The sequence below is a fragment of the Sphaerodactylus townsendi genome, linkage group LG16 (genome assembly GCF_021028975.2).
Source record: "Sphaerodactylus townsendi isolate TG3544 linkage group LG16, MPM_Stown_v2.3, whole genome shotgun sequence".
Taxonomy (NCBI): domain Eukaryota; kingdom Metazoa; phylum Chordata; class Lepidosauria; order Squamata; family Sphaerodactylidae; genus Sphaerodactylus; species Sphaerodactylus townsendi.
The window spans coordinates 13,527,038-13,550,690 of NC_059440.1; the positions used below are offsets into that span (position 1 = coordinate 13,527,038).

The window sequence follows — 23,653 nt, forward strand, 5'->3', positions numbered from 1 at the left end:
TGAACAGGATGTTGATAAAATCCTTGGCTGATGGTCATTGAAAGGTGGGAGTTAGTCACAGACTCTCAGCCTATTTTACCTTGCAGGTTTGTTGAGATAATAAAATGCGTAAGAGGAGAATGAACATACGGCCTTGAGAGTTGTGAAAGAAGGGAGGGATAAAAACACTCCAAATAAAGAAAGAATAGGACAATAACTGCAACGGAAGCACACTGTTGCCCTTGGAAAGTGTCCTTGGAAACAGATACAGTAATTTGATGGCATCCATTTGCAGACACACCAGAATTCTATCAGGCCAGAAATTCCCAATAAGTACAGAAGGCTTCTTCCAGCTTTAAGCACAGAGACTCAGCTGCAATGGCTGCCTTACTCCCAACACCAGTCAAATAAGAAAAGGGAAGAACTAGAGAGAAGTGGGTTAACTGTATGCTCTTCTCAATTGCAACCTGATTTTGATGCCTGATATTATATGAGTACTGTTGGAAGTTGCCCTGAGCCCGAATTTGTGTCAGGGGAGGGCTCGGCATAAACCAAATAAAATAAAAACCACTAGCATCTTTCCAGGTAACCATCAGTTTCCTTGTATAGAACGTGATCACGCTGTGGCCATGACTAAGGCCACATGCTTGTTCCGTGGAGCCTGTTTAGGGCCCCAAGGGAGCATCCAGAATTCGAAACTCTGCAAAAAGTAAGGAAGTGCTCCCTCCTCTAAGGCCTTTCAGAACCACCTTAATGAAGAGGAGAGTGAGAGTGAGGGGAGCAAAAAATGGATGATGGGGATTCATTTTGTCTCTTGAACCAAACCTAGGACACATAAAAGTTATGACAGAAGGTGGCCAGAGGCAGGGTCCCAGCTGTCAGGATGTGCTTTCTCCTTCCATCAAAGGGATGCTCTCAGGCGGGGGCATTCACACCTAATCCGAAGAAGAGGCTCCCCTCTCCTATGTTAATAGCCTTTCTCTTCCTTTCATTTTCTTTGATTCTTGCAGCTGCAGAAAACAAGAATGACCCTGGCGCCAACTCCAAGGGGGCAGCACAGGTGGCTGGTCTATCGCTGTTCTGGCCTTGGGGATGTTCACCTCCCCAACGGCTCTTTCTTTCTGCTGTGTCTTTCTCACATTCCATGGGGAAAGGGAGGGGGGATTTATGGTTGCTACGTGGGGATATAGACAGGAGTAATTGCAAGCGTGGTCAGAACTGGCTTTTGCAAAGCCAGGTACGTGCTGTTATTATCAATAAAGACTTCTGATCAAGAATCCAGTCCCTTATTAACCTCAGACATAGAACCTGACACCAGTCCATTCTGCCCTCCCATTCTGAGGACACCCATATTAGCCAGATTTACTCATGTTACTTGGACAGGGAAAGATACCATCCCCTTGCCTCTTATACTGCCAGTTGAAACAGTCGCCAAATCAGATATCCGAGCATGCTCTCCCAAACTGAGCTACATGTTTACAGTATGTGTTTACAGTACAACCAGGCACAAAAGGATCATCTCGTTGCGACATTTTTTGAGTGCGGGGTACAACAAACTGCAGAAGGCATTTGTAAACACTACAGTGGCTCAGACTTACAGTACTTCACAAAATCCTTCTGAAAATCTTTCCTTGTGTTGACAAAGGCTCTTCCTCTTTCAGTGCCCACGACAAACACATCTGTTTCATACACAGCAATACAGGCAACTTCTGCCTTAGACTTGGCAAGCTCCTTGCACTGCAGTGAAGAAAAACAGAGCACCTGAGATAGTGAGAAACACAGTTAGTGCAATTATCAAGGGGGGGAGATGTGATGAATTACACTGAATCTCTCTCATGCACAACTTTCAGCTCCAACAATGGACTGCAAAGCTAGAGCAGAAGTGCTCAATTTACACTTGCAGAGAGCCCCGTTCGCTTTTACCATAGATCAAAAGAGCCACACGACTGCCGTGTGCCTTGTGCATTACCCCTCCAAATGCACGCGTACAACAATATAAGATACTGTTACTCATAATAAATATATAACCATAACCTTTAAATGGCCAGATGTACTCTGAACATCTATGGCTGACTCTACCTATCACTGCTGAACCTCAGCCAGCCCTCACAGAAGGGAGAGGGCCTCCTCTCTCTGCCTTCTTGCACTCTCTCCTCAGCATGAGGCACAGCAGCTCAGGTGAGTGACATTGCCAAGGCAGCTGGAGGACAGCAAGATGGCTGTGGAGAAGGAGCAGTAAGATCACCACCACTTCACTATCCAGCCTGTTTTTTTCTTTGCTGTAGTGATGACTTTATTTTTCCCTTTTCTGTGGTCAGTCTGCTCTATCCTTTAAGGATGCCTTGGTGCTGAGATGAATGTACAGAGCCTACAGAGGAAAGTGGAGGGGGGGGGGGGTTGTTGGAGAGGATGCATGACTTTGGGCCAGTCAACACAATTTGGGCCAGTCAACACACTACCACACAGGGTTATCGTTGGAAGACAAAATGGAGAACAACGTAAGCCACGGCGGGACCCCACTGGGCAGAAAGGAAGGGTACACATGAAATAAATTGAATTAATTCTCACCATGGACTCAAGGGCTGACATGAGGAAGGTTACAACCATTCGGCTTTCGGAGGAGTCCTCCTCGTGGCTGGATGCTGCCGCCATCGCTGCCTGAGCCATTTTTGCTGCAAATGAATAAGACAAAAGGTGGGGGTGGCGGCAGACACAAATCAAAACAAGAGGCATCCATCGATGAAACGCTTTCCTTTTTGTACAACATGACATGCAAAATCAATAACAGACTAAGTCAGGTCAGGAGACCGGTTCATTACGGAAGGCCTTTCTGGAGGCTTTCATCGGAAGACATGCGTTTTACTACTGAGAAACTGAGGCTGTCAAAAAAGGGGATTGCCGGAGGAGATGTAAGCTTCTTGCCTGGCCCCCTTTCCGTGTTTGCAAAAGCCCTAACAAGGTAAAAAGACATGAGCTAATCCCATCAATCAACCTAAATTGGGCAGCTCTATACGCTACTATTTATACTGAGTAACTACAGAGTGAAACTTACACAGACCAGCTTGTTAGCCAGATTGACCCAGTTTAGTAAACGATGGTACTGCACAACTCCAGTCAACATCTATGTTTCCTGAAGGGTCCCTCTGAGAAGCAGAGGTGGCCTGCTAGCAGGCCCCATTGTTACATTCTCCACACTTCTTGTCCCCAAAATTGGCATAGTTATCTACGGTTTGAAGGGTGTGGGGGGGGGGGGGGCGCTAAAGAGTATAAAGCAGTAGTATTTTAATATGAACACTTAAGAATTGTTGTACCAATATGTACCATATTGCCTTGGCCTGTATATATTACCGTAGCTCGGCTTAGGTGAATATTCAAATGACAGGCAGTGTTATTAAAAGAGTTTTACACAATGGCTCCTCTTTCTTCACATGAACAGAGCTAGGGTGTTTTTTGGCTTCCTGTTGTTTTCTTCCCCCTACTGCACTCAATCCCAGTTAGGGTCTCTCCTTCACCTCCCTCTCTGAAAATGGCTTATCGCTTGCTTCAAGTTCACAAAGGGGGACGGGCACATTTGCACACAGTATGCAGCCTGTTAAATCTGGAAGCGTGAAAAACTTCCAAATCCCTGGCAGGGCAGGAAGACAGAACATATTTCTTCCCTTCACCATTCGTGTGTTACCCCATGCAAATTAAAATTCGGACAGGTGTATTAAGAGTAAGGACTTCCATGACGGCACACTTCTTATGCCATAGGATGTTTCGTTGGTGAATATGTGGAAGGTGTGGGAAAGAACTGCGCTACAAGCTCCTCACAGCAAGAGCACCCTGTTGAAAATTATTTCCAGGGCTGCAAGGAAAAAAGTCTCAATGTTCAACAGCCAGGAAGGGAGCAAGATGTCCAAGTTCATTACTTATTTGAATGTTGGCACCTGCCACATCATAGCTTTAGGTAACTAGCTAACAGCAAACATCATGAAAAACATATACATACAAGCAATATTAAGCATCATATGAAATTCAACTGCCAGACTTTGTAGCACTTGCTAAACTGTGCACTGTTAGGACCAGAGAGATCTCAGGTTTTCAGCTGGCTCCATATAGCTGGAAAAAAGCCTGCCATCATACAACATGTCACCTCCCACACAAGCATGGATCTCGGGCCATTTCTTTTCATGCTACTAGATGGATTTGCTTTTTAGGACCAGGCTCAAACGTTTTTGTGGTATTTCATGTCAACCAGCACCACTAGTGCAAAGGGGCTGCAAGCTGCAGCACACAGCACGTTTATTGAAGTTGATGGCTGCTTCCTAACCATGGTTTTCTTTAATGGAAGATGTTGCCCCTGCCTCTTCCAGTAGATCCAAACATGGTCATCACATGAAGAATGTGCCCCAAGGGTCATTTTCGTCAGGCCTCTCTCTGCTTGGTTTCTCAGAAGGCCCTTGCTACAAAGCTTATTTGTCACCTGCCCCTTTGCATACACAGCCTCCCCTTCATTCCTGAGCGGTTTCTCCCTTCTCCATGGCCAATTGTTACTACCTTTATCACTAGGGAGAAACACACCCACAGTTCCATTTCTCTCTTTCTGGGATCCTCGTAGGCTCATCACACACATCTGGGAACCTCTAATCCATCACTATGTACTATTATCAATATGACACAAAGTTAGCTGTGCGTTCTCCAACAGACACTGTTGTTCCATGCCCCCTCCCATTGGAGAACTACTCCCATATCTTATACTTTATTTTCAACAGCCAATGAAAGTCCAGTTTGTATTGTCATACCTATTCTCTGCATTATAAGAATTCTGCCCAGCTAAAATGGAACCTGAAACAGAAAAATGCATAGCTGTAATGTGATCACATTGTCTGCACAAGATGAGCTTGAGGCACTGTGCCTATAGGCTTGGGACCTTTCTGAACAGTGAAAAATAACGCCAATTACACTTTAACACTAAGAGCTGTATTCATTCTCGCCCAACACAGAACAGGTACACAACATCTAATCCCCACATAATGGGAAGGAAGGGAGGGTGAAAGAAAGTGCTCCTTTCTCAGAAGACAACTGTCTTGTTTACTGACAGGTTTAATCTTTTGAAGTTTCGCCTCTGCAGAACACCTCTTTAAAAGCTTTCTCAATTCAGTTTCACTTACAGTTCAATCCTATGATGTTCTCCCAGAAATGAAGCTTATTTCCACAAATGCATGCTTAGAATTATACCTTTAGACCCCTAAAAGTGACAGGCAAGGCAAAAGAAGCATGTATGATTCCTGCTTTTCAATCTGCAGGTTTGTTGCGGCTGGGGGGTCTGCATGGTGACCAAGGACATTTTGTTCAGGGACTGGGGCAGGAACTGGAAGCATCTTCACAGATACCATCCAGTAGGTACCCAGTCACTAGTACTGCCACTAAAGCAACATACTGGCACGGTTGCATCTTTAGGACACTGAGATCACACTTCTCAGTCACTCAGAATAATCCTGAGTGGTTGGAAGGGGTGGGGGAGGTGATGAAACCACTGCAGCAGATTAGCAAGCAGGGCAGATTTCAGTTGGATCCCCTGCAGCAACCTAATATCCTTAAGTCCTGGAAATCCAGCCACTTTCTTGTTGGCAAACCTAGCAATTAATACACACAGAACTCATTTAATTTTGCTGTGAACATCTTTCCCCAAGGAACAATATCTTTGCAGAATTGGCTTGGTCTGGATCTCTCCATAACTCAACCCTTCCATCACCCTAGGATGCAACGCTGCCAAGGCTAGACGAGGCATTACAAATTAGAGGATTCTTTCGAAAAGCAGATTTCTCAGCATTTATTTAGAACAGGTTTAGTAAACACTGAGTTTGGATCAAGGAGATCTGGACTGACATTTCTCTTCAGGCCGTGATGGGAATGGCTTGGGGCAAAAGGCAAGTCCTTTTTTATGTGAATTAGAACAAAAAACAATCATAGTTGTTTATTTCAACAATATGATTTTTGGGCAACAAGTCACAGCTGACTTATAGCGACCCTATAAGGTTTTCAAGACAAGAAACGTTCAGAGGCAGTTTGCCATTGTTTGCTTCCGCATCGTTGCCCCAGTATTCCTTGGTAGTCTCCCATTCAAATACTGACCAGGGCTGACCCTGCTTAGCTTCCAAGTTCTGACGAGATTGGGCCACCCTAATCAGGGAGAATTAATTCTCCACAGCTTAAATAAAACTGAGTACATCTAATTATAAATAGAAAAGATTCTGTGGAAACAGCCTCAATTATTGGACACACATCAGTCATCATCACCAAGATAGATCTTTGATCCCAGCTTGATTTGTTAGTTTTGAAGGAATCAAATGTAACTTTGTACTTAATTTATTATTGTTTTTTAAATTATGTCTTTTTTAGTCTGCCTTCCTCTAGAGCAGTTATGGTGAACCTTTTCGAGGCCGAGTGCCCAAATTGCAACCCAAAACCCACTTATTTATCACAAAGTGCCAACGCGGCAATTTAACCTGAATAACCCCCTTGAGCAGGAGCCAGCCTGCTGTAAGCTCCAGCAAGTCCCAGATGCGCGGCTCTGCGCCTCTCTAGCATCTCTGCCGCCTCTGCCCCCCGCCAGCAGCCACCTGGAGCACAGGCACTGGGCCCGCCAGCCAAGTCCTCCCTGCTCGCTGAGATGCATGCACATCAAGTCCAACAGTCCAGGCCAGCCTAGATGGGGGGGGGGATTTCCCCCCACATGATGAACTCTGTGCGAGCGTGCCCACAGAGAGGGCTCTGAGTGGCACCCGTGCCATAGGTTCACCACCACTGCTCTAGAGAATCCCTTCACTCAAGGATACGTCCCTGAGGAATTACAGAATGCAAATGTGAGACAGATCTTCTCAATAGTAAAAAGCACTAACATCTGAAGACTTATCTCTAGAACAAGGGTCTGCAATCCAGAGCCGCATGAGACTCTTTCAACCTTATACAGTGGCTCCGCGTGGCATGGAGGTCGGAGGGTAGCGTGGGGTAGCCCTCCAGAGAAGCGCTGGAAGGAAAGGTGAGTGGAGGGGCCGAACCGGAGGCGGCTCTATGCGGAGCCTCCTCTCCGGCTCAGTAGATCTTTGGGTCTGTGGAAAACAGGTCCAAATGGCTCTTTGGGTGGTAAAGGTTGTCGAGCCCTGCTCTAGAAAATAGCAGTGACTACTGTAGATGGACTCTGAGTAAACCAATTCTCCAAAATTAAAACATAAAACTTTATACTTGAAAAACCTCTAGTTAATTTTGATTATTAGCACAGGTTAGAGTTTCTGAGGAGCGGGGAGAAATTCAATTTTTCTAGAATTCCTGAATTTTTTCCAATGAGAAAACTGGGAAATTCTGTGGAGTGCTAAAAAACAGTTCATTTGATTTTTCCCCTTTTGCAATGCAAGGCATGCTTTTTTTTTAAGTCAATGTTTTACTAACTCAAAAATCTGAAGACTTTTCTCCATCGGAAAAATTGGGAAACTTTGCGGAGCTGGGGGAAAAATCATCTGAAACAAATTTTCCCTTCTTAAATCAGTGAAATGTTCTAACAGAGCAAAGAGTGGAAAAATTTGCAATTCTCTCGTGCTTTAGTACCGAGTATATTTGCCATTCTGGTTGTAGAAAACTAAAGAAGCTATTTTTTTATTCTGTAAATATGTCAACTAATATAGTGTTATATACAAAGTTATAATTAATGCATTTTATGTTAAAGCTGCAAAAGAAATTTAGGTTTGATGGAAAAATACATATTGCTAATATTTCAGTTTTACCCCAAAATTCCAGTTCATTTCCAGAAACCCCACCTCCCACACATTTGTTCCATGTCTTCAAGATTTTTGGAAATTTAAAATCTCTGGCACAGACAGGGGACAAAAAATAATCAAGTACCTGAGGAAAAACATTGTAGGAATTAAGAATGGAGAAGTTCTAAAGGCCCATCCCCACAAACAAAAGGAAGAGGCTAAAGGAATCACATTACAGCCCATTCATCCATTAATAACTGGAAACAAACAGTGGGATACAGACACTGAGCAAGCCAGGAGGAGATTCTGGACTAGACAGAAGAGTGAGGGGACTCTTCCCCCAGCCCAATAACAAAGCTAAAAAACACTAGGGTTAAGGTGACAGTAAGCAATTATTCCCTGAAGCCGCAAGGAACAGATCTCTCCTGCCCTGTGTCAAAAATCAGGGCAGGAAACTTCTTCAAGCCTCGAGCTACAAATAATATAGTACAGTCCTAATTATCCATCTCCAATATACAGGAAACACCAACAGCCTTCAAAGATGCCAAATCGGCATCATACACCTGAGTTGCCAGCATCAACATTCCAGGCTCTTAGAAACCAAGTTGAGATTCAAGAATCAAAGCAAGGTTCACAGTTAATAAGGGATTAAATCCTAGGATGGGTCTCAGTAATAAACCCAATGCTCCGCGTGCTTCACCAGACTGGCTATCTGGGAAGAGGGAAAGGTGAAAAGAGAGAGATCTCCCTCTCTGGAGACTTCAGAAAACAAACAAGATAAAGAATGGAATTCTGGGTTGCAACCTCCCCATTCTACAAAAAATGCACTTTGGGGAAATGGAAAGAACTGGCAGAGGGTTTCCAAGGTCTTAAAGCTGAGGTCTTTTGGGTAACCTACTGTCAGATCCTTAACCAGAGACACCATGGATAGACCCTGGGACCTCCTGGATGCTATGCTATGGTCCCCTCTGGTACAGAATTTACAAATCAAGCAACTCCTTCCACTGAAAAAATGAGAAAGGGTTTACTCAGAATATGCTCCCTTGCCTCACCCTAGGCTCACTCACTACTGACTGGGGGAAAACATCATCAAGCAGGAAAAGACTCCCAGTAAATCCTGAAAGGAGAAAGAAAAGCAAAAAGAGTTTTTTAAAATCTCCTGAGCCACAAGACTCTCTGCACAATCAAGCTGGAAATAAGGAGCAGCAGTGGCATCGTGGTTAAGACCAGGGTGCACTCTAATCTAGAGAACCGGTTTTGATTCCCGTTCTGCCACTTGAACTGCGGAGGCTTATCTGGGAACTAGATTCGCCTGTGTACTCCAGCTCATGCCAGCTGGGTGACCTTGGGCTAGTCACAGTTCTTTAGAGCTCTCTCAGCCCCACCCACCTCACAGGGTGTTTGTTGTGGAGAGGGGGAGGGAAGAGTCTGTAAGCCCTTTTGAGTCTCCTTACAGGAGAGAAAGGGGGGATATAAATCTAAACACTTCTTCTTCTATTGTACACCTCAGGAACTCCACTATACAGGAAGTCCTTTGTTCTGCTATAAGCTCCTGATGAAATTTGACACAGAAGAACCAAGTGAAAGACTGAAAGATAAAATAGGCCTGAAACGTTGAGTTTAAGGGTCTTAACTTTCCATTAAGTTCAAGTCTCAAAAAGAATTTCTATAAAAAGATGTATCATTGTTATTTGTCACCAGATAAATTAGCTACAATGTATAAAAATGTAAAGAATGTGTGTTGGAAATGTCAACATTATGAAAGGTTGTTTTACTATTTATGGTGGGCTTTTAATAAAACTAAAGAATTCCAGATACAAATCCACTGAATAATCCAGAAGATTTTAAAGCCTAATAGACAAATGAAACCAGAGCATTTCTTTTTGTATCTGATGGTCAGTTTCGAAAAAAATATAGAATTTTGTTTTTATACATGACATCAGCAGTGAGATAATATGCACAAAAATGGAAAAAAATCATCTACACCTACAATAAAGAATAATTTGTGAAGATATTGGAATTGGCTGAGATGGATGAACCTCTTTAATTAGAAAAATAACTTAATTAAGTTTATCGATAACTGGAAATTCTCCCACAGACTTCTCGCATAAAACAGAATGAAGATAATTTGTGGATTTGAGGACTAGGATAATAAGAAAATAGACATAAAGTGTTAATCCTACTTAACTAGTCAGTAAGAACTAATTGAACTAAAACTTCATAATCGTAATTAGGGAGCAAGCGGTAAATATTTAACTGGGTTTATATTTGGCACAGAAGAAATTGGGAGGCCTTCCATTTCTCCTTACAGTAGAGTTTATCTTTCGCGCGCGCGCGTGTGTGTGTGTGTGTGTGTGTGTGTGTGTGTGTGTGTGTGTGTGTGTGTGTGTAAAAAAATAGGGATAGGAAGAAAAAAACAGCAGACTAAGATGGTAATTTAACTGCTTACTTGGAATAAGTCTTGATGAATACAGTGGGACTTGCTTTTGAGTAAACATACATATACTCATTTCCCATATGAATACACTGTCTTTCTACCCAATCCACTGAAAGTGCTTCACAAATGGGAATAATGGTTTGTAATCTAAACAGGATGAGAAATTAACAACAAAGTGTCCTCATGTATTTCATTTCTGTACAGAGAAGGAAAGGAACAAAAGAGAAGTTATTTTCCATCCAATCCCATTGCAGGAAGAGGAAAAGGGGAGGGAAGATTTACTGAAATTAGAAAAAAAGTGCATGGCATTCATCAAAGCCACAGATTCCATTAGAATTCTTTTAGAATTTTAAAAATTATACCAATTTAGAAATCACCACCATAAAAGAAATGAACTAGGAGAAACGTTTGGGAGGGGAATGTCTTCATCCCTTCCACAAACAGACTTCCATTTGAAAGCAATTACTGGGGTGGGGGGCAGGAGAAAAGAGAAGAGCAGACCTTCCACAGATGATTACTGGGGGAAGCTTTCCTTGGGACATATTGATGGGTAGGGGGACACAGAAGAAATAGGACAAGGTAGAAAAATCAATGCGATACACACAAAGGAGAAAATTCACCTTTCTATCCCCAAGGATGGAAGAAGTATAAACTTTATAACGACAACAACATCATATACAAGAGATCAAACATCATCCCAGTAAACCGGTTGGCTAAAATAATCCTCTCTTTTCTTTCTCAAATCTGGTAAAGGTGTGGAATATCTGTGGGGGAAGGAAAATTTTTACCAATCAATTAATTAATTGGTAACTTTACTCATTAATGTTATCAAGTTAGAACTTCAGACCAAAAAAGAAAGAGAGAGAGATGTCCAGCAACAACATGATCAACAATTTTTGCCTCCCCACCACACAGACACACTATTTCCAGTTTGGAAAAGGGGGGGGGGGGGACCAGTTTGTTAGATGCTTTGCATAAGAGGGAAGACCGGCCCTCTCCTTAAATTAATGACCAGTACAGTATCCCATGCAAAGGTTCAACCTTCCCTGCAAGAAAATCAGCTAAAGAAGTCCTCTTAAATGGGGGGATGGGCGGGGGGGGGGGGGGAGATCAACTCTGAATTTAGCTTTTTTTAAAAAATGTTTACATTTCGTCCTCTGGATCAACCAACTGGGGAGGGTGGAGATGAAGCTGTTTCTGCAGATTGTGGGGAAGCAATTAATTCATCCAGAGCCTCTCCAAATCCCCCCCCCCCTTTGAGCATATTGACTGAAGGGGTCCTATTTTACTGGGGAGGGCTAAATTGGGAGAAACGACGCAAAGAATCAATTATTAATCAAGAAGATAGTAATAATAGTAATGACAATAATAAATAAATTGTAGCCTCTCCACCACCATCACCCCTTTTAAAGAACACCGACTGAATAAGTCCTTTTTTGGGGGGTGGAGGGGACCTAAACTGGGGAAAGGGTACAGAGAACCAATTATTAATTGAGATAATAATAACCATTATAATAATAAATCAAATGTAACCTCTTCAACCCCCCCCCCCTTTAAAAGAAGAACTACTGCAGAAGTCTTATTTGGGGGGAAGGGGAGCGCCTCAACTGGGGAAAGGGTGCAGAGAATCGATTATTGATCGAAATAATAACTATTATCGAGATCAGTGAGATGTAGCCCCTCCAGCCTCCCACCCCCATTTTCCTCTCCGAAAGGGCACCCTAAAGGAGCCCTTCCTTTCCTGGCCCTCCCCCAAGGGTGTCTGTATATTGGGGGTGGCACCCCGACTCCCCTCACGCCATCCTCGCGCCCTCCCCCACTCACTCGTCGCTTCGGCGTCGCGCTTTCTCTGAGGGGGGAGGAAAAGTCGTCCCCGTCCCTCCACTTCGACCGCCCACGACCTGGCTTGTCTTCGTTCTGGAATTATTATTATTATTATAATATCTATTATTACTTTTCTTATTTTTCCCCCTCCCTCAAGTCTCGGGGCGGCGCGCGGGCCCTTCGCTCAACGGCTCACCCTGAACCCAGAACCGGGGCGGGAGGGGGGACCCGCTGAGCGAGACGCGAGCGTTCTTTTCTCCTCCCGCGCTCTGCGCATGCTCGGCCCTCGCGAGGCATGCTGAACGGTGTAGTTCTCCCGGAGAGGGTCTGGACGCTCAGGGCAAGCGTCCGAAAGGGGGCGGAGAAACTACGACTCCCAGGAAGCCCTGCGCGGCGAAATGAGCCTGGGAGCGAGAAAAAAGGGCTAAGCTGGCCTCTGAGGACCAGAAAGAGAGTCAATGAGGAGGGGGGAAAAGATGGCTGTGCGGAGGGGAGGCAGGGCAGGCCTGCAAAGGAGCATTGCAAGGAGGAAGGAACGTTGCAAGGAGGGAGAGGACGGGGAAATGGGTGCATTGCAAGAATGTGCAGACATATAGACCCAGATCTACAACATGGTCCTGGTAGTAAAGTCCTTGTGCCCAGCAAACACACAAACTGAGTCCCTTTTGTGTGAGTGTGTGTGTGTGTGTGTGTGTACAAAGCACTGCCACAACACAAGTCCCGCCCCCTTTTCCATGCACAATGAGGGAATCTTGCTGCAGAGGCAGGAGACTTGGCAAAAGCAGACCTCGTCCTCCATTTCTAATGCAGCTTTTCATGATGGCTGGGTTTTAAGCCCTGCGAGCTGGCTGGTGCAAAATTCTGCCATCAGGGCAATAGTACAAAATTATGAAGTTGTTTTTAGAGCAAATTCAGGGCATGATCTTTAATGTTTGCTGCCGTTTCTAGGTGGTGGGAAAAATAAAACTGTTTATTTGGTGGCTCAGGTGATATTTCTTTTTCTCAACCTTGAGGGCTAGAAACATCTTAATAATGCTGTTAATAATGTGATTGCTTTTTCATAATTACACCAGACCTGTTCATAATGTGATTATCTGTTAATTGTTGCCTGAACATACTTGAAAAAGAAGGCTGTGTCTTTTTTTCTCTTCCATTTCCAGTTCATTTTCAAAATATACCCACATTTAAAAAAACAAACTCTGAACTGATTTGTTTACAATCCTACAATTACACACAATTAGTAAATTTTCAAAATGGACATATTATGATAGACACTATTACTGCCTGCTGTGATTATTTAAACTGTGGCCCAGACACATGTTTTTTTTCCAGTCTTGAGGGCTAGAAACTTTTATTAATGTTATTAATATGATTGCTTATTTGAGATAACAGCAAAATGTTTTCCAACATGATTCAATATTAAAATATTTCCCAAACAAACTTAATGAAGAAAGCCGTGACTTTCCCCATCTTCCATTTCCAATATGTTCTCAGGATGTACACATTAAAAATACGCCATGAACTAATTTGCATAGCACGATGCAATCCCAATTGCAAGCGATAGAAAGAATGTCAACATTGTATTTTCTTTAAAACTGATTTATCCCTCAAAGTCTTTGTTTCTAGAAACATATTCAGAATACACAAAATCTCCTATCATAATTAATTTTAGTGGTGATTCAATATATAAGGGGGAAAGTCTGAATGTAAGTAACATCCACACTATTTTTTTCACAAGAGCTGGAAAGGTTTCAAACGTATATGACCTGTATTTAGTAGTTTATTCAAGGGGGTGTTTTTGTTTGTTTCAATTGTCAGATTCTCAACTTTATTATTTAAAGTATAATAGCTGTACTATTTCATGAATTGGCCACAGATCAATGTTTATTAAAATAGTTCTGGCATTCTGTATGGCATTTGAATAAATATTTACCTCATATAATTAAGTAAGTTTCCACATTCTGAAGAAGAATAATCTCCTGTCCTCTGCTAAAGGCAAAAGGTGGTTAGTCAGACTAAAATAATGAATCTTTTTTGAAGGGGGGAGGGGACAGATTTTCAAATATAGTTTGTAAAAACATGCTAATATTTTTAAAATGTTTATATACTTCCCTTTCTCTCACACATCTCAAGTCCCAAAGCAGACAATACAGAAACAGTTCGATAAAACAATAAATATTAAAACAACAGTTATTTTAAAAATCCATCCAAAACCAATTTAAAAACTCAACAGCAGGTGCATAAGAGCTTTACTCTGTATTTTAAAAATATTTTAATATTATATTTTAAAGTATTGCTCTCTTATCACCAATCCACTTTTCCACCAAACCTGAGAGGAAGGAAAGGAGAATTGTGGGAAATTCTAAAGGGACTGATGCTGCCTTTAAAGTATTGCATTTGTTTCAATTCCCTCCCCTCCCAGTTACCTCGCAGGAAGATGTGAAGAGTGCATTTTAAAAATAAATTATGCTAATTACAATCATCCTCCCTCTGAGTTGATTATAAATAAAATGAAATATGGAAAAAAAACTGATAACAAATTGTGAATCATCTAAAAATGGTTACTTCATTTACCCTGTTTCCCCGAATATAAGACATCCTCTGAAAATAAGACGTAGTAGAGGTTTTGCTGAAGTGCGAAATATAAGGCATCCCCCGAAAGTAAGACGTAGCAAAGTTTTTGTTTGGAAGCATGCCTGATGAACAGAACACAGAAAAATAAGACATCCCCTGAAAATAAGACATAGCACATCTTTGGGAGCAAAAATTAATATAAGACACTGTCTTATATTTGGGGAAACACGGTATATCCTACCTTTTACTGCAATGGGGACCCAAAATGGATTACATAATTATTTTGTTTTCATGCATCATCATTTCTTAAATTTTAATTATATTGAAGACCTTGAAAAGTTAGATGACTTAGATGACATAAGGTAAAGTTTCTCCTTCAGTTGTGTCCGACTCTGGGGTACCACTGCGAGCAGTGATTTTATAGGCAAGCCGTTTTTGTGGGGTAGTTTGCCATTGCTTTCCCCAGCTATTCTTTACCCCCTAGCTATGAGCTAGGTACTCATTTACTTACCAAGAAATGGACGGATGGCTGAGTTGACCATGAGCCAGCTGCCAGGATATCTGACCCACAGGGGGCTCGAACTCCTGACCGTGTGAGTGGCAGTGAGTGGTAGATGACGTAAATCATGCCAAACTGAGAATCTTGATCACACTCTCTTCCACTGTGCAAGATCTGCCAAAGTTAGGTTGAACCAGACTTCCCTTATCCCACATTTATACAATCAACTAACTGATACTCTTAAGGTCCCTCTAATCTTAGATAATGCTGCCCCTATTGTTTGGGCGAATGTAGCTAATTTCTTATTAAATATTATAGATTTATCTCTAGATGGACATTAATTCATTAATTGGTTTGTAATATTATAACACTATTTATTTGATGTTTCATGTCTGTTATTAGAGGGGTTTTTTTTACAGCAGAAGCAATTTGTATTTTTAGCTCTTTTTATATTTTATGGTTTGTATTTTATTAATATGTCTATGCCAATAAGGGCTTCTTCTAGAGATTATATAAATCTCCTCTGAAGTTAGGTGAGTTAGATGAGGCATAGATCTTCAAGGGGCTAATTGTATCCCAGCATAACATTGTCAAAAGTTGGCATTTCTTGCCAGGTATAAAAGCTGTTTAGTTACGTCCTTTTCCAATCTTGAGACTTTAGGAAACAGAATTGTTTTAATCCTTCAGAGTTCATAATCTTTAAATAGCCATGGCAGTGTTCTTTAAATGTTATCATTGGTGAAAATGTTTTGCTTCTACCCCCCACACTTAATTTAGGGCTTCTTTCAGTTTCTCTTTAAATTAGTTTTTTATATATATTTACATTTTAAAATTCAGCATCACAGGCTTTTATGGCTGGGAATGGACCATTTCTATTTTTATGAGAGCCAGCATTATCTTTCGCAATGATAGCTTACTTCTAGCTTTTGGGGGATGTGTTTGGACCTTAATTATATTCTTTTCTAAATATTCATTTGTATCTGGTTTGTCTATGTGGTGATTTAATCATTACTAGGTTCATAGGCCTGTCGGTCCATAGAACATCCAGGATGATCATTGTTAGACCCTGTGTATTGTGTATTTGTGCCAGTGTGGTGTAGTGGTTAAGGTATGCAGTGGAAGCTTGCTGAGTGACCTTGGGCTAGTCCAGGGGTCTGCAACCTGTGGCTCTCCAGATGCTCATGGACTACAATTGGCAATGCTGGTGTAACCCCCATGCTCAGAATGGGTAGACCCAGTAAGGGGTGGAGACTCAAAGCAGCAAGAGGCTGCAGCAGACCTCATGTAGTTTGGAGGAGACAAGCTACCAGACTCGGACCTTGGTTGTATAAGCCCTTAACACCTTGTTAAGGTAACTGCAATATTGTTGGGAACTATTGGGAAGGGAGTTGTTTGTGATGTGATGTTAAATGTTGATGTTATATGTTAAGAAAGTAAACCATTTTGTTTTTAAAAATTTGTTGTTGCAAACTCATTCCAAGTTCTGCCCCACAGAACCCACAAGCTGAGGCTACACTGGCAGGGGCTGATGGAAATTGTAGTCCATGAACTGGAGAGCTACAGGTTGCAGACCCCTGGACTAGTCACACACTCTTAGCCCTGACCCTTCGCTATTTTTTTAGTTGGGTGCCCTCCAAGGGAAAACTTGACAGCAAAAAAAAAATTGTAAACATGGTTCCATCACTGAAGAAGACCTGTTCGTTGAAAGGTGTTTAATTTTAGCTTAAGGTTTATATTATCTTTAGTAGATGTTGTGTTTGAAATGGTTTCATCCTACTCCTCCTTTGTACAAATCCATCACAACCTTTCCCCAGCAATCCCACTTCAAGCTATAAAGCAACTGACTCCCATATACAGTTGTTGCTTCTACATTGCTGTGCAATCTGGAAAACGGGTGTAAGCGAGTGGCAGGGCTGCAGGTTTTTCAGGCGACCTGTGTGCAACGGTGGCAGCTGTTTGGCGTCTCTGGGTCTGCTCTGGAGGCAGCAGATAGCAGCATTGGCAGCAGCAGCCTCTTGATAGTAGTGGATATGGGAGGCTTTTCATCAACAGAGGGAGGGGAAGGGGAAGGGGAAGGGGAAGGAGGGGTGGCATGCAAGGGAAGGGGAGGGAGGGAAGGGAGTGTGGGGTGGCATGCAAGGGAGGGGAAGAAAGGGGAAGGGAGGGGGCCCTGCATTTGGACATGGATCTTAAATAGATGTAGGTCCTTCTAAGCCCATTGATTGCAGCGGATTTAGAAGGGTGATGATGTGTTTAGGGTCACACGGTAAGTCTCGAAGCAACATCCAGAGAATTACCTCTTCATCAGCCTCCTAAGACTCAGATCCCACATCCAGAACAGCTAATTATTATCTGCTGCCACAATTCTAGGAAGGGAGCTCTAGCATCCCTCCCAGGGTTTGAACCACCGGAAAAAAACGATTAGTCACAAAATGCAGAGATACTTTTAATATCTTGTTCACTTAATTAACTTAAAATATTTATAAATTGCTTTCCTGTCATAACCTCAAAGTGGTAATTAAGTTGATTATCTAAGTATGTATGTTGTTCACCATTAGAAACAAACAGGGAATTTGTTAAAGGCTGGCAAGCTATTAGTTGCTATGCCCCGGTGTTCTCCTGATACTCTGACTTTGTTTGCATAAAGGACTTCTGGAAAACTGCCAACAGGGCTAAAATCTCTGGGACATTCCATTAAGAAACTTTGCGCTAATGGTAGAATCCTCTGTGCAGATTGATGACTGGATATTGTGAATTGGATTTGAGGGGATATAAATCTTTTGAAACTCATTTTTTTAAAATAAATGTGTTGTTTTGTTTTCAGGTGTATATTTGCTTAGGAGTTTTTTATGAGCTGAAAATGTAGTATGTTCAAAACCGATGATGACATGGCATATTCCGAGATTTCCCTGTCTTTGTTTTCTTTAGTTTTGGTTTCAGTTTGATGGTAGCCACGGCAACAGTATCCTACTGATATTTCTGTTCTATTGCCATTCATGAAAAGAGAGATCGAGCAAAGTTTGCAACCAATCTGATTGTTCCTCTTTTTAAATCACAAACTATGAGCATGGCCCGCATAATTTGATATAATGTTCACTTTTAACTGAGCACTCAAAATTGTTCTAAAACACACTGCAAACATTTTGAACATTCATGCTGTTGCCCTGTTTTGCTGACCCATCCTTCTCAGCAATCTGCCAGAGAGACTGAAAAAAAAAACTAATTTATTAAATAAAGCATTTTGTTTGGGGGTCATGATCCCACTGGGATGCACACAGGAGGTGGGGCGGGAGCAGTGTGGCCCATCTCACATTCCAGCCTAATTGTCTACCTAATTCCCATAGCCAAGGGTCCTTCAGTGCTCTAAATTGGCTCACAAATACTTAACGTGCTGCCACCTGGGAGCTGTAGGTTGATCTAGAAAAGTATAATGATAATATTAATTTAGTGAGACAGGGTGTTTCAAATTCACTGCCCTCCAGGATATTAGGGATCATTAGTTCCATCATCCCCTGCCAGCATGATGCTGGCAAGGGATGATGGGAACTGTAGTCCATAACATCTGGAGGGCCATGAGTTTGACACCTATGCACCAGTGCAAAAGCAGCTCCAGTTATTTTAAATTATATGCGCATGTGGCGACCTCAAGGCCCAAATAATCCATGTCATCCAATGAATTCTGAACATGCGCCAAAATGAAACGTTTGGAGGAGGTGAGTGCGGACAACCATTGTGGTAAAGGGAGGGAATTGGAAACGTTCTGGAAACATTCTAGGTGGCTTGTGTGGAAAAGGCCAATATTAACATCCCACTGAGTCAGTCAGCATTGAATGTCTATATGTATGTAGTGCTTTGACATGCTCCAGGTTTTCAGCTCTGGGTCTCTGGAGAGCTGGGACAAGAAGTCATCTGGGCAGCCGTTCTCCTTCCTCTTCGTCCCCCCAAGACAGCAGCCCTCCCCAGCAGCCAAGGGTGCTTGCCCACCTGTCCAGAATTGTGAGCAGCTGACTGAGTCTTCAGGTACCAGCAAAGCGGAATAGACTCTTTAGGAGAGGGGTTGCGGCTCAGTGGTAGACCACACAGAAGGTCCCAGGTTCAGTACCCAGCAGCTGTACATAACGGATTAAGAGGTTATGTGGAAGACTTTGACTGAAACTGCAGAGAGTCACTGCCATTCAGATTAGACAATACTGACCTTGGTAGATCAGGAATCTGGCTTGCTAGAAGGCCACTTCCAGTGTTTATGTAATTCAAAGGGGAGGAGGAGGACGAGGAGAAGAAGAAGAGGAGGAGGAGGAGGAGTTTGGATTTATACCCAACCTTTCTCTTCTGTAAGGAGACTCAAGGTGGCTTACAAGCTCCTTTCCCTTCCTCTCCCCACACCAGACACCTTGTGAGGTAGGTAGGGCTGAGAGAACTCCAAAGGTCACCCAGCAGGAATGTAGGAGTGTGGAAACACATCTGGTTCACCAGCCTCTGCCACTCAGGTGAAGGAGTGGGGAATCAAACCCGGTTCTCCAGATTAGAATCCGCCTGCTTTTAACCACTACGCCACGCTGGATTTATTGTTGTCCTCATAAGTATTAGGATGGATGGGACAAATCTGGCGGGAGCTAATCCCACCGCTGCCAACCAGAGAAAGAGGACAAGTGACCGTTGCTGCTACCATCTGTCAAGAGTTGGCATTTGGCCCTTCCAGAGCTCTGGGGCACTGGCTCTTTCCCAAGGATGCCCATTCCCAACACTGCCGTACTATTTAGGTGAGCTGTGCCGTACTATTTAGGTGAGCTGTGCCGTACTATTCTGTGGAAACAGCAGACGTCTTAGACCGCAGCCATGCTGAAAACCAGACTGTTCTTATTCCAGCTTCTTTTTTCAACCTGACAGCCCGTTCCCGTGTCATCCTCCAGTTGCTATGCAATCGCTGCTAATTTTAGGCACAACCACGCCTGAATAAGGCATCGATTCTTGTCCTGCCGAGAGAAACACCAGGAGCCAAAGCTTGCAGAGATACACCTTCAAGTTGCCATTTATAGAACGGCATCACCGAATGTACCACTCCTATCAGCTCAGGTTCGATCCGGGCAGGATGCTAAAGGACCTGCAAATGGATCACTAGCAGAATTTTTACTGCTGAACAGCAGAGGTGTATCTAGGGGAAATTTAGCCCAGTACAAAATCTGAGTTTTCCGCCCCACCCCCATATGGGTGGCTGCCCTCCCCCACAACAACCAAACAATGTTTGTTTGTTTTTGCAGCAGCAGGTCATCTCAAAATCTGGTAGGGAGGAGGAGGGGGGGGAAGTGGCTGCCCCCCACATGACTAAATGGCTGCAGCCCGGGGATATTTGACCCCATATGTCTCCTGGGTGGTACGCCCCTATTGAACAGCAGCTGTAAGGACCACAGATTCAGATTGGGGCTGTAGGGCAGTGGGAGAAGCGGTTATCTCTTCCCTCTCCATGCTGTTTGTCTGCTCTCAAATGCACACACCCTAAAGTTGTCAGTTGCTCTGTTTGCGGAAGCAGGTGGATGCCATGGGACACTAGTGATTCCATGAAGAAGAAGAAGAAGAAGAAGAAGAAGAAGAAGAAGAAGAAGAAGAAGAAGAAGAAGAAGAAGAAGAAGAAGAAGAAGAAGAAGAAGAAGAAGAAGAAGAGGAAGAAGAAGAAGAAGAGGAAGAAGAAGAAGAAGAGGAGGAGGAGGAGGAGGAGTTTGGATTTATATCCCCCCTTTCTCTCCTGTAGGAGACTCAAAGGGGCTTACAATCTCCTTGCCCTTCCCCCTCAAAACAAACACCCTGTGAGGTAGGTGGGCCTGAGAAAGCTCCGAGAAGCTGTGACTAGCCCAAGGTCACCCAGCTGGCGCGTGTGGGAGTGTACAGGCTAATCTGAATTCCCCCGATAAGCCTCCACAGCTCAGGCGGCAGAGCGGAGAATCAAACCCAGTTCTTCCAGATTAGATACACGAGCTCTTAACCTCCTACGCCACTGCTGCTCCCTGCATCTTTGCAAGCTCCAACAGAGCTCCCTGCATCTTTGCAAGCTCCAAGTTGCTTGCCAAACCTCACATATAAATGATGCAGTTTCCTATTGTTTTCAGTCTCCAGATATTGGAGTAGTGCTTGATTTAAGGGCTTGCAAGCAGAGTGCAAAAATATCCACAGAATCATAGATTTGGAAAGGCCCATACAGGCTATTTAGTCCAATCCCCTGCTCAATACAGGATCAACCTAAAGTGTCCCCGGAAAGTGTTCATCCAACCTTTGCTTGAAGAATGCTAGTGAGGGTAAGCCAGGGGCGTTCCTGCCAGAGGGACAGGGGGTATTCCCTGTCCCCAGACACCACCCATCAGGACATGTGGGGGGGGGCGCACAAAATCATCCCCCACAAACCAAAGTCTGCTGAAGGTCAAGGGGCACTTCAGTGAGTCAAGGGGCACTTCAGTGAGCTCGCAGCAGGCTGCCATCCCGGCACCGACTTCTGCCAGCCTCCCCACCTCTATCGGAGGTTGGCCTCCAATGGGAGGGGGGCACAGCCAGATGCCCCTCGAGTCAAGGGGCACTTTGGCAGGCTTGCAGCAGGCTGCCGGCCTGGTGCCAGCTTCTGCCGGCCTCCCCACCTCTATCGGAGACTGGCCTCTGATAGAAGTGGGAGGGTGTCAGCCTCTGATAGAGGTGGGAAGGGGTGCCTCCACCGCTCCAGGTGCCCCACGGGGTGGGGGCGCAGGGCTCCCAGAGCAGGTGTTGCCCCCGGACGATTCCCCCCCCCCCCGACATGCCTCTGGGGGGAGTTCATCATCTTTCTAGGCAGCTGATACCAGTGGCAACTGTTACAGTAAAACATTTCCCCCTAATATATATCCAGTACCTTTCTGCCCACAACCCATTATTGCGACTCCAATCCTCTGCTGCCAATAGGAACAGCCCCCTGTCCTCCTGTAAGGGACAGCCCTTTGAATACTTGAAGAGAGCAATCATGTCCCCCCTCAAGCTCCTCTTCTCCTCTTGGACATTCCTAAGTCCCTGAGTCCTTCCTTGCAGGACTTGGGCTCCAGACCCCTGATTCTCCTTGTTGTTCTCCCCTGTACCTGCTCCAGTCTGTTCACATTCTTTTTGAAGAGAGGTCTCCACACAGCACTCCAGATGCAGCCTGACCAATGCAGTGTACAGCTGAACTATGACATCTTGCAATCTGGATGATATACCTCCATTAATACACCCCAAGATTGCATTAGCCTTTTTAGCTGCTACAACACACTGGCTGCTCGTAATTAGCTTATGGACTACCCATACTCCAAGGTCTTCTATCATGGATACATTACACATAATTGTATTTTTAACTGCTACAAGACCTTGGGGGGCGGGGTGCAGATTGCTCTTATATGGAGCAAACAGCTCCAGGGACCAACTGAGGTCGAACAACAGTGGGAAGGAGAGGTAATTCCTCCCTTTGCATCATGGCCCTGATTCGAACCCACCCCCCATACTTGGATCTGTTCACATATTTTCCAGTATGCCTGGTTTTATCCAATAATAATGAACCTGTGTCTGTAACAATTCAGACCACAGCTGGTAGTTCTCATGACAAAACATTCCTCCATGCAAAAATGAGAAAAATCAGAAAAATCAGAAAAATAAAATGTCAGGGGGAAGGATTCCAAAGACAGACAAGCTACTTTTCCATGTGCAGGAATTGGTCTTTCATTAGGAAGAGCATTTATCCATCTCTTCCACTTTCAGTCCACAGCGGTAAAGTCTGTCCTTGCAGTGGCGTAGGAGGTTAAGAGCTCATGTATCTAATCTGGAGGAACCGAGTTGGATTCCCCGCTCTGCCGCCTGAGCTGTGGAGGCTTATCCGGGGAATTCAGATTAGCTTGTACACTCCCACACAAGCCAGATGGGTGACCTTGGGCTAGTCACAGCTTCTCGGAGCTCTCTCAGCCCCACCTACCTCACAGGGTGTTTGTTGTGAGGGGGGAAGGGCAAGGAGATTGTAAGCCCCTTTGAGACTCCTACAGGAGAGAAAGGGGGGATATAAATCCAAACTACTAATACTACTACTCCTCTTCCTCTTCTTCTAAGACTCTTCCAGATCATGCAGGGAGGATTTACTGTAATTTCTAAAGGATACTACACTTTTCACCTCTGGCCTTTTGATGCCCCAAGCGCCCAGTTGCTTTGGGATGATGTTCCACCTTTTCTCCCCAGATAATTCCAAGACCAGCCGAGAAGTTACAGATGCTGTTTGTTCCAACTTCTGACAGAATTGTGGCGTCATTTCGTTTTCAAAAAATGATTTTCATCAAAACTGTCATTCTTTAATTAAACCCATTGAAATGCCATCTGCTTGGGATTTTTTTTTTTAAAAAAACAAGCCTGTTCCATGTTTCGCCACTTCTGACGAGAGTGGTTATTGAATCTAGAACGCCTGAGCGCCCACGCAGCCTCCCTCCCCAATCGTCAGAACTCCTTCAAATGTCATAATAGAGAAGGAGATGCGGGAGGATCACGTCTCTGGGATCTTAATTGCAATGGAACAAAAGTCCCCTCCGCGGATAATCATTTCGCACACAGAAACCACACACGAAGAACAGGCTCCGCTTG

The 23,653-nt window shown here is 43.8% G+C and overlaps 1 protein-coding gene across 13 annotated transcripts in view; it reads right to left on the bottom strand.

Moving 5' to 3' along the window:
• Positions 1 to 12,247, bottom strand: part of GTF2I (general transcription factor IIi) — a 65,445-nt gene extending 53,198 nt beyond the window's left edge. For 6 of the 13 annotated variants that reach the window (XM_048518587.1, XM_048518585.1, XM_048518582.1 and 3 more), the window contains exons 1-4: positions 11,977 to 12,246; positions 4,764 to 4,806; positions 2,548 to 2,651; positions 1,578 to 1,716 (exon numbers count right to left, since the gene is read on the bottom strand). In XM_048518587.1, the coding sequence (XP_048374544.1) occupies positions 1,578 to 1,716; positions 2,548 to 2,651; positions 4,764 to 4,776 (256 nt within the window). In that variant the 5' untranslated portion in view covers positions 4,777 to 4,806; positions 11,977 to 12,246. Of the gene's footprint in view, positions 1 to 1,577; positions 1,717 to 2,547; positions 2,652 to 4,763; positions 4,807 to 10,772; positions 10,917 to 11,976 lie in introns of all 13 variants that reach the window. The other 7 variants (XM_048518580.1, XM_048518577.1, XM_048518579.1 and 4 more) reach the window with 3 other exon arrangements.
• Positions 12,248 to 23,653: the final 11,406 nt, after the last annotated feature.